The sequence below is a fragment of the Fukomys damarensis genome, unplaced genomic scaffold, assembly GCF_012274545.1.
Source record: "Fukomys damarensis isolate Sample0158 unplaced genomic scaffold, DMR_v1.0_HiC HiC_scaffold_15, whole genome shotgun sequence".
NCBI classification, from domain to species: domain Eukaryota; kingdom Metazoa; phylum Chordata; class Mammalia; order Rodentia; family Bathyergidae; genus Fukomys; species Fukomys damarensis.
In genome coordinates, this window is record NW_022900927.1 from 25,295,804 (window position 1) to 25,311,823 (window position 16,020).

The following is a 16,020-nucleotide window of genomic DNA, read 5'->3' on the forward strand; positions in this document are numbered from 1 at the left end:
GTTTGTCATAAATACAGCTCTGTGTAAACTCTCTTTTATGTGCAAGTCATATATAAACACTTCATAATCCAATACAACAGCACTTATCACATTAAGATGTCTATGTGTTCATTCTGTAAGACTTGTGCTCCGTGAACTTACTTGCTCCAAGCATGATAGCATCAGGTTTACGTGCGCACTGGTGAAAGTGCCACTGTAAAGGAGACACGAGCCTGTTCATCTGCAACAGGGAAGCATTCACTCTGGGCTGACCTTTACAGCTAAGGTGGTCAAATAAGGTGGTTCCTGTACACCGACATGTGGGGGAAGTTGGGATATGGATGGTGTCTACTTAACCAAAGCAGAGCTGTTTTAGTCCCCTCAGAAACTTAGGATCTAATTATGACTTTATAACGTTGTTCCCCAACTTCCTTAACTAGTATGACAAGCTGGTGACCTCTTTCAGTTAAAACAGCTGTTTAGATTTTATTACTGAGTTATAAAATTACTAAGATGTATAATTATGTGAAAAAGTTTAATACTTGCCTTCCCTCTCTACTATTTTGTCTGAACTTTGACCCTATTAAAATAATGTTTTAAAAGTTATAAATTTAGTTTGATAAATTATTTACATGAAGTCAGTGCCAAACAACCGTGCAATAGTTTCTTAAATTAATATCCCTCAAATTGATCTCTTTAATAGTCCAAGTTTTAGAATGTAATGATAAATATATGCTTATGGATGAAATTCTCACTTAATAAGGTGCTGAGTTCAGTACATAAACAACAGAATATAGTCAATTTAAGATGAGATGACATGCTGACAAACATCATAAATTGAAAATACCGTAAGTTGAAATTGCAGTTCATATACCTCACCTAACTAACTTAAATGTACTCAGAACACACACATCAGCCTACAGATGGACAAAAATCATCTAACACAAAGACAGTTTTATAATAAAGTGCTGAGTATCTCGTGTAACTTCTACTCTACTGTACTGAAAATGAAAAACAAAATTGTATGTGTATCCTTAATGAACCATCATAAAGTCAAAACACTGAAAAATCCTAAGCCAGGCTGTACAAAGTCAGAAATGGTCTGATTGTAGACTGATTTTGGATCCCTTGTTTAGCTCTTCTCTATTCTCTGTCCGGAAGTCAATGCTCATATGACTTTCACCCTAGGGCCAATTCCCTTTCATGGGAAAAAGAGATGTGGCGTAATCCACCACAGAGAACAGAACAACTCCAGCCATCTATGGGTAAGTATTTGGCAAGTCATAATTGCTAATTCTCAAAGCCACACTACGGCATTTGATTTTGAAAATGCACACTGACCAAGAAAGTGACTATTTCAAAGAAGAGAAAAATAGATTCTGTGTCAACTGTGTCATTTCATTTCTCCTAAAAACAGCTCCCTCAGAACTACAAACCACCCTGTATAGAAGAAGCTTCCTAGGCCGATCCTACCAATTTACTCATCAGTGTCTTACCCTTTATACACTTTTCACACTGCAGATTGGCACAGCCGAGGCACCTCCACCATTGTTACTACCAGTCTTCTCTGCTGTTCAGCGTTCCTCAAAAACAGAGGCCAAGTCCTATTTTCTTAGTTCCCTAACATTTAGCGCACTGTAGGTGTTGTTAATGGGCACTCAGATAGCTCAAGATTCGCCTTATAGATACAAGAGCCTCCAGGCTAGAAATAATATTCAGTTATTATCATATCACAAATGTGTGCTCTCACCTTTTTTTTAACCATTTGGAAAAAGTAAAAGTTTTCCTGTTAATTCATTCACCCTAAACACGGAGTACTTTTGCCCTCTCTCATCAATTGCTGCCAGGATAGTTTCTGGATCCCGCCTTCATCCCATGACCGTCCTGTTCAAGAATCCACTCTGGCCCCCTGCCCCGAGCCTTTGCTCAATGCCAGCCCACCATGCTGCAACTGCACGCAGCTGTGGCTGTTCACACTCCCCAGAGTTCTTTCATACACAGGATGCCATTTGATCCTCTGCCGGGACCAGAGGAGAGGTGGGCAGACTCCCAGACTGTTGGCACAGATAAACAGAAGAGAATTAATTAAGTCTGCTGAAGGTCAGACAGGTCAGCGGTGTGAGACAAGACAAAATCCCATGTGCCCAATTCCCAGCTCAGATCTCTCCTACAGCACAGAGGCCCGCAATGGCTCTTGTCCACTCAGATTCTTAACATGTGCCTTCTACGTGCCATCTATGTCTCATAACATCTCATATCCTGGAATGAGAAGTGACTGACCAATACCACTCACGGGAGAAAAGGAATTCTATGGCAAGTGCTGTGCATGCTACACAATCTGCCAATAGTTCCCCCCACCTGGTACTGTTCTGGGTACTGTGTAAGTGGCCCGAGAGCCCAGCACAGAGTGCACGATGCATGCTTTCCAGCATGTCCAAAGCATGTCCAATATGAGGACCCAGGACACTGTGGACCTATCTCATGCCTGTTAAGTTCCAAGGCCCCAGACTGGGACAGTTATTATCAATACCCCTGAGCAGGTCCTTACAACACCGTAAAGGTCTCTATGCAGCTGTCCTCCCTCCATCCACGAGTCTAACGCGCTCTTCTCCTTCAGGGTGGAGGCAGATTAATTTTCTGGGGAGGTATATGAGTTTTCTTATTATGTTTTGCATCTTGAATTTTTAGTTCAAGACCTGATGAAAGAGTTCCTAAGTGCAAAGGGCACAGGGGCTGTGAGACATCTGTATTTCTGAGCACCAACTTCAGCCTTGATGAGGTGAGACCTTCACATTTACAAAGGTGAATGAGAACAGCCTCTCTGACTTCTCCTCTCCATGTACTCCACGGCAGGCTCTCGCTGGCTAGAATGGAGAGCTGCTTCCTTGGCCTACTTAAGCTACTTCTCTTTTTGTCTTCTAATTAGTGTTACTGCTGCTGTTATAATTTATTTTTATTATTTTACCAAGCATGCAGAGGTGAACACTGTCTCCACTGTAAACCTTTAGCCAGAGGTTTAGACTGAGTATATAGGAGATCTATCAGAATTATGCTAAGTGCATATAACTGTGCCATAAAAGCTCCTTAATTCATATGTTAATTAAACATTAACTATATGCCATATACCTTCGTTAAGAGCCAGGGGCCTCAAAACACAGGGTCATTTTCTAACCGTGGAACAGCTGGACACACACGGCAAGGTAAGCCTGGCCAGGGCAAAGCAGGTTCACTGGAGAGGACCCCAGGCCCAGACCGGGTCAGGCTCTGATCCCCTCCCAGTAAGCCCCTTCCTGAATCCCTTATAAACTCTCAGGTCCTACTTTAACCCACACACTCCTCACACTTCCTTCTCTGCTTTATTTGCCTCCCTGGCACTTACCTCTTATGACATCTCATTCAGTTTTTGGTCTTCCTCCTTCCATGAAAAACAGGCTCTACAAGGCCAACAGTCCTTGATCCAGGTCCACACCCGGGACACAGCAGGCCTTGGCCAATACGTATTCACCTGCACTGACTGACACCACGACCATAGCTAGAGTGCTTTCTAGTCCCCGTACTTTTGGTCTTCCTCCTTCCATGAAAAACAGGCTCTACAAGGCCAACAGTCCTTGATCCAGGTCCATACCCGGGACACAGCAGGCCTTGGCCAATACGTATTCACCTGCACTGACACCACGACCATAGCTAGAGTGCTTTCTAGTCCCCTTATCGTCCTCTCTGTGCCTTCACAGACCCAATCATAAACTGAAATCACTCTCTTTTAAGTCTCTTTACTTATCTGGTTTATTTTCTTTATCCCTCACTAGAGTGGAAATTGTATGTAAAAGGAAAGTTGTCTGAATTTGCATTTCTGTTTTCCACGTGAAGCAGTGACTGGCACATAACAGGTATTCCATAGACTGTAGGTGAATAGAGTCACCGCAGTCATCACCATCAGAGCTCACTCTCCATGAGCACTCAGTGCATGCCAGATGCCTGCGCTCACGATCTCTCTCCAGATCCTCACAGGAACACTGGGAAATAAGTATGGCTATTATTCTCTTTTAAAGCTGAAGAAATACAGATGGAAACAGAATAACTCACCCATGGTCAGAAACCTAGCAAAGGGTGGAGACAGAAATTAAATCCCAGGCCATCCGGCTTGAGCTCTGCTCTATTAAAAATTTTCTCTATATTTTAATTATATTATTTTTATTAATGCACATTAATTTATGGAATAATAGGTTTAATTGTGGCATTTTCAACATGCGTGTAACATATTCTGATCGCAGACCACCTCGCATTACCCGCTTCTCTACTTTCTCAATTCTTTGCCTCTTCTCTAACAATCCTCCTTCTGCTTTCATGTTCTATTTTTTCTAGATTCTACATGAGAGAAAACGTGTCATTTGCGTTCTTTTTAAGGCTAATTTACTTCACTTAACTCGATGCTTTGCATTGCCATCCATTCTTCTACAAATGACATGATTTCATTATTCTTTATGGGTGAATAATATTCCACCGTACATATGTTACATTTCTTTATCCATTCATACATGAGCACCTATTTTGATTCCACAACTTGACTTTTGTAAGCCGTGCCATGATAAACCTGGGTATCTCTATAATATATAAGGACTTTGATTCCTCTGAATTTATTCTGAGAAGTGAGGAGTGGTGTACCTGGGTGGAGCTCTGCTTTTACGTTTTCGAGGAACTTACATACTGATTTCCATAGTCTCTGTAATAAATTACATCTCCACTAGCATTATAACAGGGTTCTTTTCCCTCAAATTCTTGCCAGAATTTATTTTGCTTTCTGGAGACAGGGTTCTTTCCATGAAGTTCAGGCTGGTCTTGAACTCACTGTGTAGCTCAGGGTGGCCTTGAATTTACAGTGATCCTCCTGCCTCCAAAGTGCTGGGATTACAGGTGTGCGCCATCATGCCTGGCCTCAGATTTTACTACTAGTGGTATTCCTGATGGTAACCATCTTTCTGGGTTGAGATGGGAGCTCAGTGCAGTTTACTTTTTGCTTTTGTCTTTGTTGCTAGAGGTTGATGAAACCCAAGGCCTTATGCGTGCTAAGCACATACTCTCTGCTGACTACACCTTCAGTCTTCTGTGTAGTTTTGATTCACATTTCTCTAATGGTTAATGATGGTGAACACTTTTTCATATTATCATTGGTCATGGGTACTTCTTTTGAGCAGGGTCTGTTCATTTGATTACTTTGTTTGTTCTTTTGGCATTAAGTATTTTGAGTTCCTTTTATAATCTGGGTATTAATCCTCTGTCAGAAAAATAGCTAGCAAAGATCTTCCCCATTCTGGAGGCTGTCCCTTCACTTTTTTATTTTCTTTGCTATGCAGAAGCTCTTTCATTTGATGCAATCTTAGTTATCAATTCTTGCTATTATCTCTTGAGCTATTGGAGTCCAATTCAGGAAGTGGTGCCTATGGCTATATATTTCCCTGCCATTCCCTCTAGTAGTCTCAAAATGTCATGTTTTACATTAAAGTCTTTGATCCACTGGAGTTGACTTTTACAAAGTTTTGAGAGGTAGGAATCATCAGTCTTCTCCGGGTAGATATCCAGTTTTCCTAGCACCTCTGTTAAAGAAACTATGCTCTCCTCAAGATGTTTTTGGTATCTTTATCAAGAATCAGGTAATTATAGCCAGATCTTCTATTCTGTACCACTGGTGCACATATCTAAATGGTCTCTATTACTATGGCTCCATAGTATATTGTAAAGTCAGGTATCATGAGGCCTCCAGTATTGTTCTTTTTACTCATGATTGCTTTGGTGGTTCAGGATGTTGTGCTTCTACATGAATTTTAGGTGGTATTTTCCAGCTTTATGAAGAAAGTTGGTATTTTAATGAGGAACTAAATTCAGTTTGTTTTTAGTAGTGTGACCAGTTTAACAATACTGTATTAATTGTGCTAGTCCATGAACATGGGAGGTTTTTCCATCTTCTAGTGTCTTCTTCAGTTTCTTCCCTTGATGTGGAACTCTGCTTTTAACAACCACTGTAGAGCAGGCCGCCACTACTCCTGGATTGCTGTGGGACTCTAATTACCTGCCCTCTCCAACCACCCTCCTGTCACCTCCAGACGATTTCCCACACTACAGTCACTGGGACATTTTCAAATACCACATCTGATCATCTCACACTATTTTATTTATTTTTTTCAGAACTGGGAATTGAACTCAGGACCTTGCACTTGCCAGGCAGGCACACCACCACAGAGCTAGCTAAATTCCTGGCATCTCACACTATTTTAAATCTTTTTGGCAGCTCTCAACAGGTAGAGTGTATGTTCTGGGGTGCTACCAGCGAAGGTAACTTATAACAACCTCTCTGGGACCATGCAGTGTCATCTCTGGAAAAATGACAGGCTATAAAGAAAAATGATGGATTTGCAGATATGCTCAATGTTTAAGATAAGTGAGAAATAAAGAAAAAAGGTTTATTTGATTATGACACTGACACTATCAGTAACTTCAGAAATATTTATGCAATCGCTGATGAGAACCAGCAGGCCAGATAAGTAAAATGGACATTCCTGGGCCTCATCAAACCTAGTGACTTAGAATGTCTAAAAATGAGGTCAGAAAAACCAACATTTTTGTTTGTTTGTTTATTTGTTTTGAGACAGGGTCTCAACTATGTAGTTGAGACTGACCTGGAACTACTGTGTAGCCTAGGCTGGTCTCGAACTCACAGCAATCCTCCTGCCTCAGCCTCCTGAGTGCTGGGATTACAGATGTGCGCCACCACACCCAGAAAATCAACATTTTTAACAAGCACTCCAATGTGCATTTGACAGCCTCTGACTTAACACTTTCTAACTTCAGGACACCAGACAAATATGCGTAAACTGGGCAAAACTACATAAACCATCAGTATCAAGAAAGACTAAGCCCCAACTAGCTCTGATAATAACCAACAAGGTCTCTTTTGTCCAACAGTAAGATTTTAATTGAAACTTCCCCAACCCAGGTCACAGGTTTAAAAACACCCATTATTTGACCAGGGTCATGCCACATCACCCAGAGCTAAAACTGGCACACAGGAAATATCAACTTTGTTTTTAGTAGTATCAAGGTCTGAACCCAGAGCCTTGGCGCTAAGCTATGTTCCCAGCCCTTTTTAAATTTTTATTTTGAGATCTCTGAAATCACTCAGTTGCCCAAGCTAGACTCAAATTTAGCAATTCTCTTAGCCTCCCAGAGTACTTAGATTACAGGCATGTACCACCATGCCCAGCTTAGGTCAGCACTTCTACGGATATGCTAATTTCAAAGATTATTCCACTTCGTTTCCTTAAAAAAGACCATCCTGGCATAGCCATGAAACTGTGAGAAAAACATAAAGGACATACATATAACAAACCATTCCTTTCCCATAGCATTCCAGTCGATTTTTTTAGCCAGTTCTACTGGGATTTAAAGGAAAGTAGTTCTGATTAGATCTTTTATATTCTAAAGGTAATGAGGGTGTCTGATGAGTATCCAACTAACATTACAGATCCCTGGCATTTCACAAGCTTCCCCAAATTTATCCGAACCAGGCCCTAACTGTATTCATCTCTGAACAGAGGGAGGTGGGGGGGATGCCCTGCCCTGCCATTTGACAAGAAGAATGTTTTCTTGGCATGGTCTTTTCTACATCCAGCCCCTCTATCTGGGAAAGGTCTTCATAGCAAAGAGTAGCAACTGTATAAGGGCCCAGATATCAAATCATATACCAGGCTTCAATTAAATTTTCCTTTTCTTCAGCACAAGTTTTGAAATTATTTAACACACACACACACATATACCTCAGAAAAATGTTTTCTTCCATAAAATATAAAAATAATCATAATCTTGATAACATAGAGGTCAAAAGCCCTAGAAATTAAAATATGGATTTTAGTTGTAGTTTCTAATCTGAGTCATGTCACACGGTTTAACAGATTTTCTTTTGAAATTTCCGAAATGCATGTATTTAAGTACTGGTATTTAGCTCTGATTGTCTTCAAGTGCTTCTATATTAAAAAAAAAAATGTTCCACCCTACATAACACAACATAGAAACTTTAGTGCTTTAGAAACACTGACTCCATATAGCAGGCTCTCAAGGAGCCTTTAGAAGAAAACAAAGCAATAGCTGTAGAAGGAAAAACTAAGAGTTTTCAAGATATTTCATAGGTGTGTAAACAATTTTTCATTCTCTGTATTGCATGTGTGGGCCTATCTTATACATTATCCTCCGCAGAGTCTATGTAATGTGGGCAGGCACTAATTGGGCAGATGGTTACATGAGAACAAAGTAATCATTGGTGAGATGCATTGTAGCAGGTTTAGGGTTAAAAAAAGTGAGATCAGTAAGGTTGATTTGACACATCACTAAAAACACTCACTAAAGCAAAACACATATACTAACACAAAGCCTAATACAGAAACAGAGAAGAGTCCAAATTGTGAAGGTTTCTAATTTTTTAGATGTCATTCTAGCTTTTTGTTTACAAGTTATAGCTCTAAAGGGTACAATTACAGTTATTTTATATCCAAAAGAATTTTCTAATTTCCCTATAAGTTCTTATACGTCAATCCTATGCCATGCCAAAGTGCCCCATTTAGACTTTAGCGTCTTCCTCATCCCTCCCAGGTTACAAAATGGCATCACGGACCCCTCAGCCATCCAGTCTGCCATGAATCTCAAGTTTCTCTTAAACGTGCTGACAGAATCTGCCAAAACACAGGGCAAAAACAGCAGGGCAAAGCAGGATTTTAAAAGAGCCCTCTTGGTCAACAAGAACAGCTACAGATGCTGTAAGGCACCAAAACCAGAACTCCATGTTGTTGCCAATATTTTAAGCAATTGTAAAAGACAAAGAAAGTGAGAATTAATGCTAGCATAAAAATATTTTTTAAATTTAGTATTTATTTGTCAAATATCAACTGCTTTTTCTTTCACTGCTTTCTGTTTCTGATCTTTGTAAAAACCACATCAGTATCAAATGTCACTTAGTTCTTATTCAAACTAAGAAAGCAGACAAAGAGGCTGCACTGTGACTTGGCTGACCTGGGCCCAAAGTGAAAACAAACCTCTATAAATCACCAGATGTAAGCAATTGGATAGCGATCACTTTAATTAATTGAACAGTGTTCCTGAAATTTACTATATAATTTCAACCTTCCCAACACCTTAACCAGAAGCAACTAACAATAGTGTTTTCTTAAGTTGCATGAAAGAAGAATGTCTGTAACTTCAGGGACTTAAATATTTTTTAATTATCCAGGATTAAGGCAGTAAATTACTTAATTTTAGAAAGTTAACCAGGAATATTCTAAATACTACCTTTAAAGGCTGAAAATCAAAATTCTTCCAAAATCTATCTCAAAACATGAGTATACATGTGTTATCTGCCCTCCAAAATACAGAAAATGTCAGACAATTTTAATTGTATTTAAAAACTCAAATTTGCAAACTAATACTCAGTGATATTTCTGACCTTGATTACATATTTGATTTTAATTGCATAAGCTGGTATTTTGAGTGGGGATTTCTAAACCCTGATTTCCCCTGTAGACACCAAACTTACAAGGCTAACTCAGTGGTTTATTATCAACTTCCATTTATTCTCACACACAAAAAAAATCTCATCACGGTTCTCTAAAAGCTACATGATATATAATCCATAGATCCCAAGCCAACCACTGAGTAAAGCCAGAATTAAAAGTCTAAGTCAACAGCATATAAACAAATATGCATCTGTATGAGGTGAAATTTGCTTCTTTAAATCTTGAAAACCAGTTAAGCAATGAGAGCTAAGTGTTGAATGTGTTGATATGTGTTGAAGGAAACCTGGAATTTAGGAGGGACAGTACAGGCTAGAAAACAAGTTAAGCAATTTAAAGAGCCTTTCTTTATTATACCCTGAAAGAAGTATTCAAATATTGTTTGTAAGCAATTTATGCCAGTCCATATGGTATCTGCCAACATAGATATGAAATTCTGTTAATATTCACTTACAAGGATAGAAGCGTAATATTCACTGAGACTGCACCAAGATTTGGAATGGTCTCCAATTCATTGTTGTTCAGTTTCCTATAAATGATAAAAAAAAAAGTGGGAGGAGCTAATTAGGCAATCTATAATTTGTAGAAGTGAAAACTTTAAAATAAAGATATTTCCCACATTAGAACTTTTAAATAATTTATTGTAATCCAAATATTCATACAGTGAAAGCAAAACAGAAAGAGTGGCAATAAGTTCATGCGAGATTCAAGTATAAAGTAACCAGGACTCACACTTCTTGAAGACTCTGAAGGTGACTCATGGAACTCGTCTTGATGAAAGATAATCTGTTGTGACTTAGGTCCCTATAAGAAAGCAAAACCAAAATTGTAAGCAGTTTCTAAAAATACTAGTTGTGCTTAATGAAATGCAAGAGAGAGTGGGCTTACGAAGTATCTCTATTAACCCTAGTGACAACCAGAGAAATAATTGATCCATTCTGTCTACGAAGATGGAAACCAAAATGTCAAACTCAAAAATATAAACTGAGGACAAAATTAGTTTAAGAGGCTGGCAGATTCAAATACTTGAAGCCCACAAACATTTTAAGAGATGTTTTTTGGCGAGTAGTGAACAGATCTTTTGTGAACTGGTAGTTTTGCTTTACCCTCCCTTCTCTCCACTCCCAACCTGATATGATGACATCATAGCTCACAGAAAGTGGCTAATTAGGCAGGTTACTGAAAGGAGAGACTTGAACAGAAAACTTTTTATTGTAGTAAAATTAAGAATCAAAGGATTTATTACAGTCAAACAAAAAAGAAACTGCTTTCCATGCACATTTGTTTCTCTGGATTAAGGCACAAATTCATGTACCATGTAGTGACAGTGCATGTGACATCATCTGTGCGTGTGCATGCGTGGTGAGTTTGCTCAAAAGGACACACACTACCCATGTGGATCCTCCAAATCTCAATATATGGTCACCTAACGTATAATTTAAACCACATCAACCGTCTAACAAACAGATTCCTTTTTTTTAAACAAAGAGATTTCAATCACTGAAATAAATGTGCTTCTTCCCCAAAGACAGTCTAATTTAGCAACTAAATAACACAGTCTAACTAGATTTCCATAGGTATTGTACTCTGAAAAATAACAAACTTCTTTCTATTCATACAGTAAGTTAGAAAGTCATGTCAGCATTTAAATTCAAAATATGAAACACAATCTGGAAAATATGCGTGGTTATATTTCTTGTGTGTTTTCATACCCTTGACTGTACAGCTTCAAAATGGGGTAATGAAGATGAGATGGCTGAACAGTTACTGGAACCCAGGCTAATATAGAAGATGGCTTGATGCTTCCCATGGAAAGAGGTAGTGAACACTTAATGAATTCTTTCATTAACTAAATAACTACACTAACCAAAGTTGCAGTTTTCAGTGTAAAGTTGAAAAGCATGAACTACTTTATACGCATGATTATGTGCTCACAAAACAAAAATGAAAAGAAATCAGCTTCATAGAAGCACACTGTTACTTGGCGCTTAGTTAACAATTAGAAATCAGAGTTCCTTTTTAGTCTCTCACTTTTTGTTTTGAGAATAAACCTGGATTTCTTTATTTTACCTTAAAAAAAACTGCAAAGGTTTTATTCAAAATATGTTTGTCTAAAGACCTACCAGACAGTCACAGACATGAGTAGATTTGTTCTGGTAGAGTTATAACATGAAAAAAAAAAAAAATCTGGCACAGACTTTAAACTATAAAAATCCTGCAATTACAACCACTGCTGTGCATGCTCACCATGCTGGCTGGAGCCAGACACTTTCCCTCACCGTCCGGCTCAAGTCCATCTGGAGTTCATCAAGGAAACTGTGAGCCCAACAACTCACGTTTGGATTCAAACAAAACCTGTGTGCTTTTAGCACCCCAGACGCTCACAGATTTCCCACATGGTTTCAAAAACAACTAAGGAAAAGAGACCTTCATCTGGGAGGGAGTTCACAAAGACTCTCATTTGGACCCACTTAATCCAGGAGCACTGAAGCTGCACCCACCCCCAGCCTTTCCAGTTTTCAAAGCAAGGTGGGAAGAACCAATCTGGCTCTGCCATTTAATACAGGTGATTTTCTGTTGAATTAAAAACACTAAGCTAAACCTGAACTCTCCATTTCACTGTAAGGATTATTTCACAGGGCAATCCTATGAGAAATGAGATTGAGTTCTTAACTTTCTTCACCAGTAATGGGATGAGATTCCCCCAAGCAAAGACCTTTAAAGAAGAGAAACTGCCTTTAGAGACAGGTACACATGTTGCAGACCACTCATTTTGGATCCAGAAGCAGGAGTTGGCAACCTTAAATATTTCAGTTATTGCAACATACTTCCATTCCTTAGTTTTTTGTGCTATTAAAACCACATTACATGTGGGAGAAGAAAAAAAAAATCAACCCTTAAATGAATTTTACTGCTAAATACTTAAAGCCATGAAACGTTTAATGTACCTAAATTTAGATTTAATATAGTTTACATTTTAGAAATGATTACTTTCTAGTTAAAGGATGTCACATTTTCCTAAATCTTCTTTATATTGTTTTTATGGCTAGACTACTAAAAAAGAGACTCAAGTCATATAATTTCAATGTTCTCTTAAACCCAGAACATAAAACATTCAATAAAGAAGGCAGATTTTTCATTTTCAGAGTCCTATTAATGAACATCTTCCCCAGGAAACTTTTTTTTTTTTTAAAGTTGTTGTACTGAGGTTAATAAAAGGGATAGGGGACGAGATAGAGAGGTGTTAACTATTTACGAAAAACATAGCCAGCCAAATCCTTGAAAAATCAAACTCCTTCTACAAGGTAGAGAAAAGCCTCTCTTTCTGAATATTAGCAAACAAATAAATATATGTAAGAATAATTAATTTACAACTTTTGGTTCCAGCTATCATTTTCTTTCTCTTAGCATTTGGAAATTTGACTTCCAAGTCAAATTTTAAAATGCAAATACAGCACAGCTTCTTAATCAATCCCACTGGGGCCTGCAGAGCTGCTAATTCAGCAGAAATCTGGAAAGCTGAAAAACAAAAAGCCAGGCTGTAGCTGTTTTAAGACACTGATCCAAAGTGACTCATAAATCAGCCAGCTATGTTCGAGTTTTAGTCTGGAAAATATAGAAAAACAGCTGTGAAAACCATAAAGGCTATTACCCCACCCCACCCCCAATTCTGGTATGGACCAGAAGATTTACACCAGGCCAGCACTACGAAGCCACACCAGCAGGAACTACCTTTCAGACTTCACCTGAGCTCTGTTGAGAATTCAAACATTTCTACCTAATGAGATAAACAATTCTGAAATTCTAGTGAGAACTTAATAACTGAAGCTCTCTTTGGCAACTGAATAAGTTTTGGCTAAATAACATTCTAATAAGCAATGCTCTTTAGGTTCTAAATTCTGTAATCACAAACTCTAGGCCAGTCTCCAAATACATACAGCTTTAACAGCCCTTTTTATTAAGGGACAGTCATAGAGGTTACTTTTTGAAATACTGAGTACAGTATTACTATTTTATAACACATGGGGCTCCTATAGCAATAAATTATACCTGAATAAGGTAGAGAAATATATATGTTTATAGCTTGCAAATTCAACAAATGAAACACTTTACTTTTTCTAAGGAATACTTTCATGAGCTAGTACAAAGACAAACTTTTAGTATTTAAATTACAGAAAGAAAGAGAAAGGAAGAGACAGAGAAGAACAATATGTATTTTCTACTTATTTCTGAACTATGGAAGTGCCTATATAAGAGCTGTGCCAATTATGTAAAATTTAAGTAACAGCCTATAGTTTCTTAAACTTATTCCAATACACCAAATAAGAGAAAGTAAAATACAATTCCTTTCTTTCCTTCTTTTTTTCTCTCTCTCTCTCTCTCTCTCTCTCTCTTTCTTTTTCTTTCTTTCTTTCTCCTTTCAATGGAAAAGAGACCTTTCTAGGGCTTTAGGAACAGACAAAAGAAACATTTACAATAAAGAACTTAGACCACATGGTTTGGTGACACCTACAAAGACGGTTAGAAGTCACAGAAGTACAAGAATGACAGGGCAGCTCATTGAGTGATCACAGCAGGGTTTCTGACAACAGGCTGAGTACTTATTTATACAAGTGGAACTTATTTTCACATACATTTAAGGAATGTGGACTCGTATTGAGACAATTTACTGCTGGCGGAAATGTAATTAAAGACTGTGCTAACCAAATAAACTGTAATTTGTTTTTAGTGTGCCACCAAATTATCTGCAAAACAAAATCCTAATTGGGTCAGCTACTTTTAAGACAATGTTTAAATAGGTATCAAACCCCTTAGGTTCAACTCAACTTCTAATCAATGGCAACAACAGTTATTTCTTTAAAGACATCTAATTCACCCCCCCAAAATTATTTTTACATTAGTATGATCCAAGAGGCTACTTGGCACTGCAAGACTACTGAACAAAGTTAGACGGTACATAACACACTCTAAACACACTCCAGGGAGCACTGTCTTCACTTTCTTCCTCATCCCTTTATTATTCATAGGTGTTCACCTCTAGTCATGCACATGTTTGGTTCCATATGTTGTCAACAGAGTCATTCACATCTATGAATGCAGCACGCCGACCCCCACAAGAGGCAACTGAATAGAATTAGCCACAACTAATTGAAAGTCTTCCTGCTTTAGGTTAAAACCCTTATCTCCTTCATTTGTAATAAAAGCTAAATAAAACGTCCCATGATAAGATATTAAATATCAATCCAATCAATCCAATACTCTTGAATTCAACTTTATTAAACTGAAGTTTATTAAAAACACAAAGAACATGCTGTTTAATGGTCAACAATTCTACAATTCATAAATAAAAGAATTTATATTGGCACACTAATTTAAAAACAACTTACTAAAGTACTCGACCAAGCCTCAACCACTATTACTACATTAAGATTGTCTAGTGCAATTGCTTAAGAATAGAGACTTTCCACTGCAATTGTACTGGGCCCAAATCTGAGATTAAATATGAGCTGCAGTTTCATTTCTTTTAAACGAGACTACATTTGTTTAAAGAAAATACAATTTTTGAAACTTTTTCGTTTAGTTTTACAATACGCCTCCAACTTTACTGAAGCTAGAGGCTAGGTGACTAAAAAGCGAATTGGCAATTGGAAAGGACCAGCATTTCCAACTAAATTATGTTTTCTTCCTTGTTCTTACCCGCAGTTGGCAGTGATTTCAGGTTTTCAGATTTCACAGTTAAAATCCAAAAGCTTGCATAACAACGCTCTGTGCTCTCCCTGAACTGTCTGGGCGTGCTGAGAAGCTACAGAAATCATGCCCTTGGTTCTGAAAAAACTGGTTCGTTCTTTTCCTTATCAGCTGATCAGTACCACCTAACTTTTTACGCGAAATAAGACGTGTTACAGTGTGGCCCAGGAGGGAGATTTATAGTCTACTCATGTGAATTATGCACTGGAGAAGAGCAACTGAAGTGTCTATGGTAGCGTGAACAGTGACCGAACCTCACGCTGGAGCTTCCCAACCGAAGGGCGCGCGGGCAGTTTACTGACTGGCTGGAAAGGGGGCCTGAACTAGTCAGAAACTGACGTGGAACCACCCTCTCACTTAAACTCAGAAGGAAAATGTCAAACGCGGTCGTGCGCAGGTTGCCATCTCTCCCACCTGGCCTGGAAGGAGTGAGCAGACCAGCGTGGCCTTGGCAGCTGCCAGTGTCCCCTCCCCTCCTCCATCTGCGCCCTGATGAGGTGCGCCAAGCGCCCACCTGCGCGGCACGCAGAAGGAAAGCTAAGGCCACCCAGCCCTCTTTCCACCCCCAGGAAGCGCCGCCAGAGGCCTGGGCAGGGAACAGCTGCCTGGAGAAGACGCTGCATGCGGATCCCTGAACCACCGGGCCCTGGCCTGCTCCGGTTTGCCCGAATCGTGCGGCGCGATCCCCTTCGCCCACGGGTAGGATACTTACAGCCGAGTGACCCACGACGGCAGCGGCTCG

The 16,020-nt window shown here is 39.0% G+C and overlaps 1 protein-coding gene across 2 annotated transcripts in view; it reads right to left on the reverse strand.

The window, feature by feature from the left end:
• The window catches only part of Lrig3 (leucine rich repeats and immunoglobulin like domains 3), a 46,842-nt gene extending 30,828 nt beyond the window's left edge, over nt 1-16,014 (reverse strand). For both annotated transcript variants that reach the window (XM_033763750.1, XM_033763749.1), the window contains exons 1-3: nt 15,991-16,014; nt 10,263-10,334; nt 9,985-10,059 (exon numbers count right to left, since the gene is read on the reverse strand). In XM_033763750.1, coding sequence (XP_033619641.1) covers nt 9,985-10,059; nt 10,263-10,291 — 104 coding nt within the window. In that variant the 5' untranslated portion in view covers nt 10,292-10,334; nt 15,991-16,014. The remainder of the gene's footprint in view (nt 1-9,984; nt 10,060-10,262; nt 10,335-15,990) is intronic.
• Between the last annotated feature and the right edge of the window lie 6 nt (nt 16,015-16,020).